At 42.9% G+C, this 17,196-nt stretch overlaps 2 protein-coding genes across 3 annotated transcripts in view; both read right to left on the bottom strand.

Moving 5' to 3' along the window:
- The window catches only part of LOC144510550 (kinesin-like protein KIF19), a 187,372-nt gene extending 184,770 nt beyond the window's left edge, over window positions 1-2,602 (bottom strand). For both annotated transcript variants that reach the window (XM_078240072.1, XM_078240071.1), the window contains exon 1: window positions 2,450-2,602. In XM_078240072.1, coding sequence (XP_078096198.1) covers window positions 2,450-2,494 — 45 coding nt within the window. In that variant the 5' untranslated portion in view covers window positions 2,495-2,602. The remainder of the gene's footprint in view (window positions 1-2,449) is intronic.
- Window positions 2,603-10,885: 8,283 nt separating this feature from the next.
- eif3ba (eukaryotic translation initiation factor 3, subunit Ba) overlaps window positions 10,886-17,196 on the bottom strand; it is a 37,853-nt gene continuing 31,542 nt past the window's right edge. Inside the window, exons 16-19 of the mRNA XM_078240080.1 lie at window positions 16,650-16,727; window positions 13,935-14,043; window positions 13,049-13,167; window positions 10,886-11,365 (exon numbers count right to left, since the gene is read on the bottom strand). Coding sequence (XP_078096206.1) covers window positions 13,064-13,167; window positions 13,935-14,043; window positions 16,650-16,727 — 291 coding nt within the window. The 3' untranslated portion in view covers window positions 10,886-11,365; window positions 13,049-13,063. The remainder of the gene's footprint in view (window positions 11,366-13,048; window positions 13,168-13,934; window positions 14,044-16,649; window positions 16,728-17,196) is intronic.

Below are 17,196 nucleotides of genomic sequence, written 5' to 3' on the forward strand. Positions count from 1 at the left end.
CAATTCAAAAATAAGAGATCTTCCATTTAAGGCCTTTTTTTTCTCAGTAAAGGTCATGAATCTTTGGAACTCTCTCCCCTGGAGGCAGGGTCATTGACCATTTTGAAGGCCAGGGTAGATAGACTCTTCAGTAACAATGGAGTTATGGGGGGTAGGTAGGAATGGGGAGCTGAGGCCACAATCAGATCAACCATGATCTTATTGAATGCTGGAGCAGGCTTGAGGGGGTGAATGGCTTACTCCTACTCTGTTTGTTCGGATGCGAGGGTCCTAAATACAGTTCTGGTCACCCTATTATAGAAAGGATATTATTAAACTAGAAAGAGTTTAACCAGAAAACATTTACTAGGATGCTACCGGGACTTGATGGTTTGAGTCATAAGGAGAGGCTGGATTGACTGGGATTTTTTTCCCTGGAGAGTAGGAGGCTTAGGAGTGATCTTGTAGAGGTCTATAAAATAATGAGGGGCATAGATCAGCTAAATAGTCAACATCTTTTCCCAAAGGTACGGCACTCTAAAATTAGAGGGCATAGGTTTAAGGTGAGAGGAGAGAGAAACAGAAGGGGCCAGAGGGACAATTTTTTCACACAGAGGGTGGAGAGTGTCTGGAATAAGCTGCCAGAGACAGTAGTAGAGGCGAGTACAATTTTGTCTTTTAAAAAGCATTTGGACAGTTTTTTGGGTAAGATGAGTATAGAGGGATATGGGCCAAACACGGGCAATTGGGACTTGTTCAGTGGTTAAAAAAAGGGCTGAAGGGCCTGTTTCCATGCTATGACTGTGTGGCAATGACTCCAGGTGGTCTGCAAGCTGATCCAAAATACAAGTCACTGGTGAACAACACCAAAGCTGAGGCCATACGAGGGGACAGGCCATAGCCTCGTCCCACCACTGCACAATGTCACACACAGTAAGAAGTTTAACAACACCAGGTTAAAGTCCAACAGTTTATTTGGTCCTGGTGTTGTTAAACTTCTTACTGTGTTTACCCCAGTCCAACGCCGGCATCTCCACACAATGTCACACAGACAGGCCAACTCCTGCAGGGCACCAGTCATCATAGGTATGAGCAACAACAACATAGTTTTATCAGCAAGATGTTACTGTTTGATTAATTTCAAAGTATTAGCTTCTCAGAAGAAAATTATCATGATGATTTTATAACATATTAGAAAGTTTCAAATAAACACATTCTCTTGTAGTGCCAAAGTTTACAACATGAAAATGCCTACACCTTTGCTTCTGGTTTGAATTCATTTCATAGAATCAGAGAATCCCTACAGTGCAGAAAGAGGCCATTCAGCCCATCGAGCCTGCACTGACAATCCCACCCAGGCCCTATCCCTGTAACCCATATTTCTCCTGCTAGTCCCCCTGACACTAAGAGGCAAATTTAGCATGGCCAATCCACCTCACCCACACATCTTTGGATTGTGGGAGTAAACCGGAGCACCCGGAGGAAACACACACAGACACGGGGAGAATGTGCAGACTCCGCACTGACAGTGACCCAAGCCGGGAATTGAACCTAGCTCCCAGGTGCTGTGAGGCAGCAGCGCTAACCATTGTGCCACTTGATATTTAATTTAAAATATGCATATACACTTGTTTCAATTAATAGTGCAAAGGCTGTGATCATATTTTCCTCAAGTATAGACGCTATCACCAGTCAGACTGGAGGGTCCCACAGATGAGAGTTTGAGAACTGCTGTCCTAGCCTCACCCTGAGATGTTGCAGCAAAGAACAAGAGTCCTCTAATCTCATAGAATCCCTACAGTACAAAAGGAGGCCATTCGGTCCATCGAGTCCGCACCGACCGCAATCCCACCCAGGCCCTATCCCCGAAATCCCATGCATTTATCCGAGCTAGTCCCCCTGACTCTGAGGGGCAATTTAGCATGGCCAATCCACCTAACCCGCACTTCTTTGGAATCCCAGTTGGGTTTAGCTCCCTCAGTAATTGGGGGGTTTTAAACCCATGACCTCCCTGGTTGAACTTGCATCTTGATTGTGGAGGCTGGCAAGACCAATGAAACTTCATGGGGGGAAAAGTGTGTGGCAAAGCAAAAACAAAATAAGCAAAACTCCAGGGCACCTGACTAACTTTCCATCCTAGATTATTTATGCCAGTTTTTGTTGGCATGTCATTACCATGGTCCCAGTAGTTCTGAGAATCATATTTCATTCAGTTCTCTACCTGTACTTATCCTGCCAACCTCCCATTCCCTCTCCTATCTTCAAGATCAAGTTAACCTTGACTCCAATCCCAAGTTTTGCTTGAAGTTTTAGTTTGGCAGTAGCAGGCCAATAAGTTGGACCCTCGTAACTTTCATGAAGGCTCGCCTCCCAACTTTAAAAGGCAGCAGTCTGTCTTGAAGATCTGGGGGAAGAGATGACAAGAGGCCACTTTATTCAATCTCCCCCATACAAGATATTGTTCACCCACCGTGAGCTGGTGACAGATCCTCGACTCTCCTGCCAGTTCCTTCATGATTGCGGATATTGTCCCCCCCACAGTTTCCAGCCGAGATCTCCCATTCCTGGCGTCCAGCAGTTCAACCCTTGCACTTGTCCCCTCGCTCCGGTGAATGCGGAAACGTTGTGCACCAGTTGCATATCAATTGATGCTCGGGATTAAGAGTTACCAGGAATCCTTTAAGCGGCGCTCGTTAGTCCCCGGCGGCGGTGTCAGCCCCATAAAGCGAGCAGCAACTCTCGTAAATCGCCAGTGCCAAACATGTTTCCCTTTCAGAGTAAGAGCAGTGGTTGCAAGCGAGCTTCCAACTCGGCAAGGGCATTGCCCAGTAACAGGAACAGCCATAGCAATGGAAACCCGGGAAACAGTCAATGAAGCAGCAATGTTTATTATGAAGGCGGAGCAACTGTTCATGGAGTAACTAAATTGCAGAACGCACTCGAGTGCTGAGCAAGGTGATACCAGTGAGGTGGGGGGATTCTCAGTAGCTGTTAAAGGGTAGAAATTAGGAGGGCAAAGTGGCTTAGGACAGTGGTTCCCAAACTTTTTTCACTGGGCCACGCTTTCGGAATAAAAATTTGCTCGCGCCGCACCAAATTGTTTCATTCAGCAGTGCTTGATTCATAACATAGAACACAACTACTTTATAATACGATCATGGGACATCCAGAAAGTATAAAACAATGCATCACTTGATGCTCTTGCTCTCACTTTGGAAAAATATCTATCCATGTTTAAATGTTCCTTTGATTGTCCTTGAATCTTCCCGCTACACTTGCCATCCTCTCTCGCCGCACCCTTTAGGAACCACTGGCTTAGGACAAAAATCCATAGGGCAAAAGAGTGAGCAAGGAGGAAATGTTACTCTTCCTGGGGACCCCATAACTCGGGATATTGTGACTAGTAAATCCAATAAGAAATGCAGCAGCCTCATTCCCAGTGGTTAGGATGTGAACTTTTTCTCTAAAAGTTTATCTATTAGTGTCGCAAGTAAGCTTACATTAGCACTGCAGTGAAGTTACTGTGAAAATCCCCTCTCCAGCGCCTGTTCGGGTACACTGAGGGAGAATTTAGCATGCCCAATGCACCTAACCAGAACATTTTTCAGACTGTGGGAGGAAACCAGAGCACCCAGAGGAAACCCACGCAGACACGGGGGGGGCGGGGGAACGTGCAAACTGCACACAGTGACCCAAGCCAGGAATCGAACCCAGGTCCCTGATACTGTGAGGTTGCAGTGCTAACCACTGTGCCACCCATATTGCTGCTGCATGAAGGAATTGAGATGAGTGTTAGGCTAAGTAAATGAAGGAAAAGGCAGGGTGGGAGGAAGATCCTACGATAGAATCATAGAAAGAATCATAGAAACCCTACAGTACAGAAAGAGGCCATTTGGCCCATCAAGTCTGCACCAACCACAATCCCACCCAGGCCCTACCCCCATATCCCTCTAACCTACACATCTCAGGACACTATGGCTATGCTAAAAAAAAAATTGCCCTATCAACCTAACCCGCATATCTTTGGACTGTGGGAGGAAACTGGAGCACCCGGAGGAAACCCACGCAGACACGAGGAGAATGTGCAAACTCCACACAGACAGTGACCCAAGCTGGGAATCGAACCCAGGTCCTTGGAGCTGTGAAGCAGCAGTGCTAACCACTGTGCTACCGTGCCGCCCAGTTTAGCATAGACCAGTTCGGCTGGATGGTCTGTTTGAGCTGTCATTGCTATGTAATACTACTGGAAGAATCTCCATAGCAAGAGCAGTGGTCTGTCATTATAGGATGTGCAGGATTAGGAGGTTGGAGATGATTATGAAGGCCTTGGCCCAAATCAGAAAATCAAGGCACTGAAAATCTTGGAAGGCAATTTGCTTGGCAAAAACAGAGCTAATCGCACAACATTTCTGTTGCCAAAACATTTTTTCCAAGAACTCAACTTAAATGGTTAATCGAGGCATGCCTTCCACCAATTACCTCAAGTACAATTTGGGACAGGCAATAAATGGTGGAATCCCATGGAAGAACAAAAACAAAATCAGCTGCTTCCATTATCTTCAGTGCTAAAATACCTTAGTGGGCGGCACAGTGACAAAGCACTGCTGCCTCACAGTGCCAAGGACCCGGGTTCGATTCCTGGCATGGGCAACTGGTCTGTGTGGAGTTTGCACGTTCTCCCCGTGTCTGCATGGATTTCATCCCCCTGGTCCGAAAGATGTGCTGGTTAGGTGCACTGGCTATGCTACATTCTCCCTCAGTGTATCCGAACAGGGGCCGGAGTGTGGCGACTAGGGGATTTTCACAGTAACTTCATTGTAGTGTTAATGTAAGCCTACTTGTGACAATAACAACTTTAAACCTAGAATCCAAAATAAATGTTAGCTTCAGTGACCTGTATTCTCCTGAGCCACAGCTGAGACTACTTTGAAAGGTTATTAGTTTAGTTTCTAATCCTCAAATGATTCCAACTCTGACCTGCTAACCATTTCCTCATTGTTACATAATATCAGCTTCACCTGGGTTTTGTTGGTCAGTTGCTCTATGTAACAATCACATTTGCACTCTATTTGACCGCTGTCTTTCTGGTATTTCCAATCTATCCTTGGTTATCCCAGAGCAACAGCTTCCTGTATACTCATTACTTCACTACTGATTCCTGGGTCAATTTTCTGCTCCTAGCCTGGCCAATAGCAGACGCAAATAGGTAGTTCCAAGTGACCACAAAATACTACAGCTGCTGGAAATCTGAAACAAGCTGGAAATACTTAGTTGGTCAACATCTGTGGAGAAAGGAAACTAGGGTTAATATTTAAGATGTAATCTTTTGTCCGAATTCTATGTGGTTACCTTCCTGTGTTTTCATAATAAATCCCCAACATTGCAGAAGGAGGCCATTTGGCCCATCAGGTTTCCCCAGTTTCCTCCCACAGTCCAAAGATGTGCGGGTTAGGTGGATTGGCCATGCGAAATTTCCCCTTTGTGTCAGGGGACTAGCTAGGGTAAATGCATTGGGGTTATGGGGATAAGGCCAGGGTGGAATTGCGGTCGGTGCAAACTCAATGGGCTGAATGGCCTCCTTCTGCACTGTAGGATTTTATGATTCTAAGTCTGCACCGTCTCACTGGAAGAGCATCTTAGCATCGCCACTTCCCTTAATACACATTGTGGGACACTAAGGGAGAATTTACCATGGCCAAATCAACCTAACCTACACATCTTTGGACTGTGGGAGGAACCCAGAGCACCTGGAGGAAACCCATGTAGACATGGGGAGAACGTACAAACTCCATAGTCACCCAAGCTGGGAATTGAACCTGGATCCCTCGCACTGAGGCAGCAGTGCTTACCATTGTGTCACCGTGCTGCCCGTTCCATTCATAGAACGCCTAAAGTGCTGAAGGCCATTTGGCCCATCGAGTCTGCACCGACCACAATCCCACTCAGGCCCTATCCCCAGAATCCCACATATTTACCCTGCTAATCCCCTAACACTAGGGTCAACTTAGCATGGCCAAACCACCTAACCTGCACATCTTTGGAGTGTGGGAGGAAACCGGAGCACCCGGAGGAAACCAGACTCGAGGAGAACATGAAAACTCCACACAGTGACCCGAAGCTGGAAATGAACCTGGGTCCCTGGTGCTGTGAGGCAGCAGTGCTAAACACTATGCCACTATATCCAGTTTCTATATTATCCACACCCAGACCAAATAAGGTTAATTAAGTTAAAAAGATTAAAACTCTTCCATCTTAACTTGTTATTCTTTACAAAATGCCTGTCCCTGTAGACTTGGTAGTTATAAATAACTGAACAAAGTCTCTGTGCTAGCTATATCACAGCTTTCTGCTCCAACAAGGACATGCAGGTCTATTTTAGCATCCACTTTTTAGATGTGTGTTTATTTATTGATGAGAGTGTACAAGCTTACCATTAAGATAGCGTGCAAATAAAGTGAAAAGCAAATATGGATCATACCAGAGGTCACTGTGGGAGGAGGAATCACCATCATCATATTGGGATAACTGAATGCAGCTACTAGACTGATTATGACGAAGATTGGAACAATGTCGGAGAATTACAACAGAACAATACATATCAGATTAAACCACTATGTAAGTATGAAAAGCAAATACTTTATGAGATGCAAAACCTGCAATGCTAATTTACCCTGCTGTGATTCTGCAGTTCAATACATTTGCCAACACTGTATTGTTTTAATGACATGTACAATCCAACACTACCCATTTATTCTGGATGTTATACCAATGAAAATGGTCTCTTCATAGAACACTCCAGGTCAAATGCTCACAAACACCTTCTTGCCACTCCTGCTCTATAGAGAACAGATAGTTGTAACTCAAACATGCCAAGTATTTCAAAACAAACTCAACTGAATTCAGCTACGTGATAGAATCCAACCAAAAATACAACTCAAATTGATATGGTAAATATAGGGATTTAACACACTCGCGTGTGGAAGTTAATGGCTATGGGGGGGGGGGGGGCAGGTAGGAAAGTAAGTCAATACCACAATCAGATCAGCTATGTTCTTATTGATTGGCACAGCCATGAGGGGCCAAATGGCCTACTCTTAATTCTTCTGATCTATAAATACCGTTAACACATACAATAGCAAAGCCAGAAAGTCTACAGCTTCTTCACAAAATTGGGAGTTCTGTTCTGTAGCTTAACTGAGTATTCAAGAATACAAACATCTTAAAGAGGGGGCTTGTGCTACTATTGATGGGACTCCCCCAAGGACCCCCTGCCCCAACTCAGAAAACTGCCAGCTCAGCAAAAGAAAAACAGCGCTATTATAGCAGAAAATGTTTTTATTGGTAAATACACATACACAGCAACAGGAATAATGTGCCGATAAGTCAACAGTACAGACAATGTAAATACAGCATTGGAGACACTGCTTGCAGCTCCATAGACAAAAGTCTAACACTACAAGTGCAGAAATCTGATTTGCACATTTCCCATACTCAAAATATAGAATTTACTCATAGGGAATGACTTACAATTAACGTATTTGGAAATATGTACATACACGGTTTAAGAAAATATTTTTAATGCATCCTGTGCAAGAATGATAGAGGACAAGGGGCATTTACTATGTTAATAGTGAGATTTGGCTAGTAAACAAAATTTTAGGAGTGCAGCTTTAGCACTATATTGTAATTGTTCTAAATTTCCCATTTTCCCTCTCCTCTTCCACCCCCGCAAACGCACCAAGGTGTAATTCACAGAAAATCTAACCAGTGACATTTCATTCTTTCTCCATCCTACCCGCCCGCCCCCCACCATTTTGAATTGTATGTACATTCAGGTGATGGATGTCAGCACTTGGAGCAAAATACTTTCCCGTTTTTCATCCAGTGTTAGCATCAGTCAAGGTGACATATAACACTGCTCGCAGTTGAGCAATGGGAGATCGATTTGCCCCACTAATGATCATTAACCCCTGCAGGTCTGAGAGGTACACCCACTGCCAGTTTCTCTGAACAGGTTCTCTAAGCAAGGCCAATCTGTACTCTTATTACAGGCAATTTTACATGTAGACTTGTATGTATATCAGATACTGGGTTGACACTCCCAAATTCATTTTGTCCGACCCTTTCTATCACTGTGGAAGAGAGACTTTCACCTACATGATCAGACTGGATTCATATTCAAGCCTGCAAATTATAAATAACAGTGTGGCATCATTGCTTCTTACTTCTAGAAAGATCCCATTGCACTATTCAAAAAGCATGGAAGTTCTGTCTGTTATTCACAGTGGTTAGCACTGCTGCTTCACAGCACCAGGGACCCGGGATCAATTCCAGCCTCGGGTCACTGTCTGTGTGGAGTTTGCACATTCTCCCCGTGTCTGAGAGAGTTTCCTCCGGGTGCTCCGGTTTCCTCCCATAGTCCAAAGATGTGCAGGTTAGGTTGATTGGCGATGCTAAATTCAACCTTAGTGTCAGGGGGATTAGCAGGGTAAATGTGTGGGGTTACGGGGATAGGGCCTGGGTGTGATTGTGATCGGTGCAGACTCGATGGGCCGAATGGCCTCCGTCTGCACTGTAGGGATTCTACTCTACGATTCAATGTTTATCCCTCAACCATCACCTAAAAGCAGATTATCTGGTCATCACATCGCTGCCCGCAAAACATTTCCTACATTGCAAGAACAAACTTCATTAGTTGTAAAGCACTTCGAGACATCCCGAGGTCACGAAAGGTGCTTTATGTGCAAGTTTTTCCTTACACCTCTATCCTCAGAGTTTAAGTAGACCAAACTATATTTGAACTCACATGACCTTAAACAACAGTTCATATAATTTCCATCACAATTTTTGCAAGTTTCTTTTTGAATTTAAAAATATTTAGCTTTAATCTAAAATGCAAATATAGTTGGCCATTTCTCACTATTATGAAACCTGCTATAACTTAACAATAAGATGCTAAACATATATGAAACATGCTTGGCCAGCTAAATATCCTACTGTCATAGGCTACTGAAGAAAAACCGAGTCAAGATAAGCAGTTGGTGCCCTTTTAAAACAGCAGAAAGTAGAATGAAGCCTTTTTGGAAGGCACTTGCACTTTCTGGAAAACTTACGGGATCAACTGATGATTGATGCAACATGCACTGTTGCAATTATTAGGGATTTTCGCTTTTAATGATTGTGTTGATAATTCTCAGGTTTTGGCATTAGGCCAGACCAGTCCAGGTTTAAAACTATAATTTTTGAAAACCTCTAAACAAGTGTGCGTGTCTGCAGTTCCCTGGCATTTTTCTCACCCCTTGAGAATTGCATCTCCATAACGTTTTCATTTGCACTTGGCAGTGTCTCGTGTGGTCTCCTGCGGTTTCATCATCTCCAGTGTGTACCAATGAAAATGTCAAACCTTCCTCCCGAAAACCTGCTTTTAACTTAAATTTTAAAACACTCAAAAAGCTTCTGCCTATTTTCAAAGAGAGGGGGGGGGTTGAAATTGAGGCATTAAAAGAACAGAGTAAAAGACAAAACATCCTAGAAGTATATCTATTGCTTCAGCCAGAGTTTCAGAAACATGAATAAGTCTGCCCTCTTCCTTCCCCAAGTTGCAGGCGTAGGGGCGAAGTTTCCCGTTCCACCCACCACAGGAATCGTAGTGGGCGGGAGGCAGGCCATAGAAAGGTCCAGTGACCTCGGGTGGGATTTTCCGGTTTTGGGGTGAATGCAGCCAGAAAATCCCGATAATAATTTGGGACTGGATTGCTCAAATCGGGATCAGAGGTTTTTTTTTCATTCATTCATGGGACGCAAGGAACGCATTATTCAGAATAGATTTCATTTGTATATTAGCAACATATAAGGTGACCATTCTGATTAGATTTGGGTAGGAGTTGCATTAATTGCACAATATCAAGCAGAACACCATGCCTTGATATAGAATCATAGATTCCTACAGCGAATGTGGCGGCCGTTCGACCTATCGGGTCTGCACCGATCACAATCCCACCCAGGCCCTATCCCCATAACCCCACGTATTTACCCTAGCTAGTCTCCCTGACACTAAGGGGCAATTTAGAATGGCCAATCTACCTAACCCGCACATCTTTGGACTGTGGGAGGAAACCGGAGCACCCGGAGGAGAACGTGCCAACTCCAGATAGACAAAGACCCAAGCTGGGAATTGAACCTGGGTCGCTGACGCTGTGAGGCAGCAGTGCTAATCACTGTGCCACCCTGGTGTAAAGTTAAGGTTTGAACAAATAATTAAATTGAACTGGGAAAAAACTCATTGTAGCAGGATAAGTTTTAAATTCAAAAGTCATCTGAAGGCTATGGTACTCATTCTTATAAAATTCAGTAAAATCTCACCACAAGTTTAATCGTGTTGCTCCAAAAGGATTTATTAGCCTATTTTACAGTCAGTCTGAAGGCCAATCAATAATTAGATCCGAGTTGCCCAGTCAGGAGTGCACTGCCTTAGTGAGATAACTTCAAATCCAGAGTTGAGTTCCTTCACTGTTCAAAAATTTACTGTTCAACTGTTGAACTACTGTTCAACTGACACCCCTAATATTTGTCACTGCACAGCAGCAGCTTCCTAGCATCAGCGTTATAAATGCAGCATTTTAGGATAATCTGCTAGCTCTGTTGATACGGATGGGTTTCATAAATGAACGTGTCCAAGGTTCTGTGCAATGCAAAAAAAATAAATTGTGCGTGATGTGGTACAGCAGACTTGTGGAATGCAAAACTACTCTGCCGACAGTCACAGGCCCTGCTCCAGCGGTCTTGTCATACCACCATACTAAACCGGAGATGGTGCTGAAAATGCATGAAAGTTAACAATGTATTCAACCCGTTTCCTTTGGATTAATGAAGTATTTAAAACAATAATCAATACACAGGCACAACATCAATTTACTAAGCTTTATTTTAATCCCGTCAGAAGTCAAATATAACCTGAATGGAGGAGGATACAGTCCACTGTAGTGCTGTAATTGCACACTAAAGTATGTATTAACCCTTATTGTGTTCTCAATATTCCTCCATACAAAATGCTGTGTTAATTTACCATGGATGTAAAAATAGCCCATGGCTACAAGAAACTTTGAGTGCCTCAGTAATAATATACTTACACAAACCACAGACAGCATCCACAGTGATTAGTGACAATAGCACAAAGTAATCTGCAGAGCTGCTGCTAATTAGTGAAACGTATTCACAATTATTAAAAGTGAAGGCAGTGTCTTTATCACCACTGCAGAACTTATATAGTAAAAGGCACTGCGATGATTTTTGTAAGAATGGGGCGCATTCAACTTCCAAAACGTAGAGGTTCAAGTTCCAGGTGACGAAAGAGAAATCAGCTTCAACTGAAGATATATGGGTGGCACTGGGGAAACAAATAGAACAAATCTTTACACATGCCTACAAAAAATCCAATTTCATGAATCCATCTACTTGCTAATCTCAGTAATTTGCTCATCTATTCCAAACATGAATATTTAACTTCAAATCCAGAGTTGAGAGGTTAACACTCATAGCCAACCCTACAGAACAGTATGTAGGTAGGAGAGGCTACAGGTCAATACTTCCTGCTCCCTACCACAATCCAATTTCCTTTGTGTGATATCAAAACTGGGGCGAGGGAAATGGAAGTTTGATAATCATTCAAGTTACATTATAATATTACATGTTAAAAATGACGGCGAGAAAGAGAGAACGGTATCATTGTTAAAATTCACCAGTAGAGATCATAGAATGTTAACGTGGAACAGCTTAAATATGTAGTTTCTACAACAGAACTTTGTCAAACTGAGCTGCTTCAGCTCAAAAATGTGACCTGTAACCCATATATAGACCCACTTTTAGTCTTGTCAAAGTAGCAGGATATGGATTTTATCCTAAATTCATAAGAACTAGGAGCAGGAGTAGGCTATCTGGACCCTCGAACCTGCTCCACCATTCAATAAGATCATGGCTGATCTTTTCGTGGACTCAGCTCCATTTACCTGCCCGCTCACCATAACCCTTAATTCCTTCACTGTTCAAAAATTTATCTATCCTTGCCTTTAAAAATTCAATGAGGTAGCCTCAACTGCTTCACAGGGCAGTGAATTCCACACATTCACAACCCTTTGGGTGAAGAAGTTTCTCCTCAACTCAGTCCTAAATCTGCTCCCCCTTATTTTGAGGCCATGCCCCCTAGTTCTAGTTTCACCTGCCAGTGGAAACAACTTCCCTTCATAATCTTATGCGTTTCTATAAGATCTCCCCTCATTCTTCTGAATTCCAATGAGTATAGCCCCAGTCTACTCAGTCTCTCCTCATAAGCCAACCCTCTCAACTCCCTCCCAACTCTCAATTCCACCAACAATAAATTGCCATCCTTGAATGAATCACTGAGTAGTGGTGGCAGTCTTGCCTGATAAGAGACTTCAGAATTAATTCCAGGCTGACACTCCACTGCAGCACTGACGGAGTGCTGCACTGTTAGAGGTGCTGCCTTCCTGACAAAACATTGAGAAGGTTCCATTTGCCCTCTCAGGTGGGCAAAAAGATCCATGGCACTATTTTGAAGAACAAGGGAAGTCTCTCTGTTTCCCTGGACAATAATTATCCTTAACCAACAAAATTACTTGGTCATTTTCATAGCAGTTTCTGGGATATTTCAAACCGGTTGCTGTGTTTCCTACATTACAACAGTGACTACAGTTGAAAGAGTACTTCCTTGATGGTAAAATACTTTTCAGCATAAGTTGTGAATGGAACTATATAAATTCAATACTTTCTGAATAAAAATTCACCATTTACATTAAAAGAACTTTTAATTGTAATTTATGTCAGAAATATGTTAGGAAGTACAATTATTTTCAATACATTATTGAAATACGCAGGATTAAATTGTGCAATTATTAAACTTCATTTGAATAATAGTACAGGAGTGTTCAAAGCTTTGAAGTGTGCTTTTTCCCTAGACAAAATAAATTATGCTTCAAATTCTGTGCTTAATTAAGTCTAATTGGTAATGGCACTTTTTTTTTTGCAGGTAATGTTTGTGCTAGGATAGCCTTACCTGTATTTTATGAGACTACTCCTGATCTCCAACAGGGATAATTTCTTCTGTGACGAAAAATTCAACAGTCTCTTCCTCCCAATCGTCAACATTACTGTCCAGCTCATCTGTGTCCACGTCTGTGAAGAGATGAGCAGGAAATTTCAATGGCAAGGACATTCACTTTCTCAAAGGAATGTGCGAACACAAATTTACAGGATCCATAGAATCGCTACAGTACAGAAAGAGGCCCTTTGGCTCATCGGTTCTGCACCAACTCTCCAAAGAGCACCAGAAGCCTTTTTTTTAAAAAAAGTGTAATCAGTGTATACAGCAGAAAAGAGAATACAGGTAGGTTGACCTTGGGGTGCCAAATATTTCAATATGACCATGAAAGTGCTATAATTCATGGATGATAAGTTGAGCTGGTGTATGAGGTAGCTCTATTTCTTCAGCACCAAAATGCATGTTTAGGTCTATACTTGGCATACAAGTCAATACCACCGCTCCCCTCTTTTCAGCTAATACATACATTTATAGGGCTTCATTCACATTCGGATTTGGCCTCAGTTTTTTAGTTGTGGCAATTGTCTGGGATTATACTCGCCTTACAAGTCGGTGGCGCATGGGATCAAGAAGGCAACACTGGCTGTGTTGGCCAGAATGTGTGCACGTGTTTGGGACATGCCCTCACAAAGCAGACTGCGCATGACATCTAACAAGCAGAAATGGGCCCTCCGGCACCAACACTGGAAATTCACATTTCATACTCGGCATACAAGTTGACTCGTATTTCTGGAAAGATCTGCCAAGCTTCAACGGTCGACTTGCATGCCGGGATCTATGGTTGTTCTTGTTCCTGCGTGGTTAGACTGTTAACAATTAAAATTAAACACTCATTTATCACCTCCTCTGAGTTCCAGACGTTGGGGTTTCTGCTCTGCGTATATCTGAGTGGCCTTCTCACGATATTTATGGAATTCTTCCATCATCTTGCGTCGCTTATCTACCAGTTCCTTGGAAGATTAATGAAGACTATTACACATTTTTAAAAAAATACACAAACAGACATAGAAGAATTAGGAGCAGGAGTAGGCAATTCGGCCCCTTGAGCCTGCTCCGCCATTTGATAAGGTCATGGTGGACCCAATTGTGCTCTCAACTCCACTTTCCGGTCTGCACCCCCAGCTCCCCATAACCCTAGACTTATCTGTCGATCAACAGTTTAACTCAGCCTTGAATATATATTCACTTACCCAGCCTCCACTGCTGTCTGGGAAGAGAATGCCACAGACTAACAAAAAAAAAACACACCTCAGTCTTAAATGGGAGACCACCAAGTTGTAAACGGTGCCCCCTAGTTCTAGGCGCCCATACAACAGAGAGAACCACCCTCTCAGCATTCACCCCATCAAGGTGAATTGGCCACACTAAATTGCCCCTTAGTGTCAGGGAGATTAGTGGGCTAAACATGTGGGATAAGGCCTGGGTGGGATTGTTGTTGGTGCAGACTCGATGAACTGAATGGCCTCCTTCTGCACTGTAGGGATCCTATGATTCTAAGTCCCCTCATGGTCATACATATTTCAATAAGATCACACCTCATTCTTCTAATCTCGAATTGGTATTGGCCCAACGTGCTCAACCTTTTTCTCATAACCTTTTCTCCCGTCATCCCAGGAATCTGTCAAGTGAACCTTCTCTGAACCACTGCTAATGTAATTATATTCTTAAACTGGTAAAATAAGAAAAATGTCACCATAGTCCAAGATGAACATAAGATGCTCTTCCCTTTGGGGGTGGGGGGGTGGGGGGGGGGAGGAGAACTGACTGGTGGTGATTTAACCTGAGGATCACACCTCAGGTGAGGGGCAAAGTCGAGAAAGCATGAATAATCTCAACCAATCCGGGAACTGAACCCACTGGGCATTGTTCTGCATCACTAACCAGCTGTCCAGCCAACTGAGCTGAACCAACTCCACTTTCTTAAATATTGAGACCAAATCTGTGCACAGTATCATTGTAAAACAAAACTTTCCCTACTTTATACTCAATTCCCCTTGCAATGAACGCGTACATTCCATTTGCTTTCTTAGTCACTTAGTATGCATATTAACCTTGTGATTCATGTACCACGACACTCAGATCCCTCTGTATCTGAAGAGGTCTGCAATCTCTCTCCATTTAAATATGCTGCCTTTCTATTCTTCTTTTCAAAGTGGAAAATGTTCACATTTTCCCACACTGTACTCCATTTGCCAAATTTTTGCCCAATAATTGAACCAATCTAAGTCCCTTTGTAGACTCATGTCCCCTTGACAACTTCCTTTACTATGTGTGTCATCAACAAATTTAGCAACCATATATTCTATCCCATCATCCAAGTCATTGTTATAGATTGTATAAATGGCTGAGGGCCCTGCACGGATCCCCGTGACACTCCACTTGTTACAGCTTGCCAACCTGAAACAGACCCAATTATCCCTACTCCCTGCTTCTTATTAGCTAACCAATCCTTTGAACCATGCTGAGATGTCACCTTCCACACAATGAACTCTTATATTGTGTGGCACATTATCAAATGTCTTTTGAAAATCCAAGTACACCACATTTAAAGGTTCCCCTTTGTCTGCCTTGCTTGCTACTTCCTCAAAGAACTCTAATAAATGCGTCAAACATGATTTTGTTTTCACAAAACCACGTTGACTGCCTGAGTGCACTGATTTCCTCATGCCCTGCTATTACCTCCTAAGGGGAGAATGAAAAGAGGCATTCATCAAATGACAAAACAAATGGGGATGAATAAAATTCCACATTTTCAGTTACTACCTTTCAGTCAAAGTGCTGAGGAATTTGCACTTGAATAAAATACCCAGAGGTAAATGAGTGATAGGAGTAGAAAGGGTGATAATAATTCAGGTGCTCGTTATACATCTTCAAGTGGAAATTGGGAGGTTGGCAGAATTGATAAAACCTGTTTCACACAGTCACCCAAAATCAACATGACCCCATCATTTACTGAAAGACAATTGACCATTCTGATGCTTTACTCATCCCTAAACAGAAAATTGGTTCTTACAAATTCATGCACATAGAGAATCATAGGATCCCTACAATGCAGAAGGAAGCCGTTCGGGCCCCCCCACCCCACCCCCCACTTTTAGGGGCATTTTAGCATGTCCACTCCACCCAACTCTCACATCTTTGGACTGTGGGAGGAAACCAGAGCACCCGAAGGAAACCCACGCAGACACGGGCAGAACATGCAAACTCCACACAGAATCAACCAAGGCTGTAATCAAACCTGGGTCCCTGGTGCTGTGAGGCAGCAATGCTAACCACTGTGCCACCGAGCCACCTAAGAAGTTAATCAACTAAATGATTCTTAACCAAAATAATTTAATTCCCTTTTGGGTAGAAACTGGTTGAAAACAGCCAATAACAATTCTGACAGTTAAGAGTTCCATTCCACCAACAAACAACATTATAAATGATGCACTGACACACTGTAGCTCCTATGAAATTAACTTATATTCTTGGAAATTGTCTCTCCTGCCAGTAGACTACCACATTTTTAAGTTGAATTTGTGTTTAGTTTTAATAAAAACCATTAACTACTTACCTTGGAGGCCTTGGACTGACTCAAGCGATCTTTCTGTTCAAAGATTTTAGAGTATTTCTTATAATCTTTTTTGATTTGCTGGGGAAAAAAATGTATATAAGTAAGGGAGAAGAACATCATGCAAAGGTAAATTATAATTTGGCGAGTTTGCTAACAGGTGTACAAAATTCTCACTGGCACAGAAACATTCACCCTTACCTGTACACTGAAAATGATGCTGCAGGAATAATAAAACACTAGGAATTCTTAATTACAAATATATTTATTACAATTGGCAGAGGTGAGCTATTAAACAGCCACATTTACATGGGTACAAACTCAATTCCTAGCCTAAGATAAGTTAATTTGCTCACAATTATGCTGTCCCAAATGTTATGGGCTAAAGCTCCTACAGCCAATCGCTAACCTGAGACAATGTAACAGATATCGCTTATGGACATCAGTGGGCAGGAGCAAGCTCAGTCATGATGTCCTATTTAACCTGCCAGCACCGACCAGGTGCATGGATGAAGAATGAACCCTTAGTTGCAATTCCAGAGGGTGGCCG

This window comes from Mustelus asterias, chromosome 23 (assembly GCF_964213995.1).
Source record: "Mustelus asterias chromosome 23, sMusAst1.hap1.1, whole genome shotgun sequence".
Taxonomy (NCBI): Eukaryota; Metazoa; Chordata; class Chondrichthyes; order Carcharhiniformes; family Triakidae; genus Mustelus; species Mustelus asterias.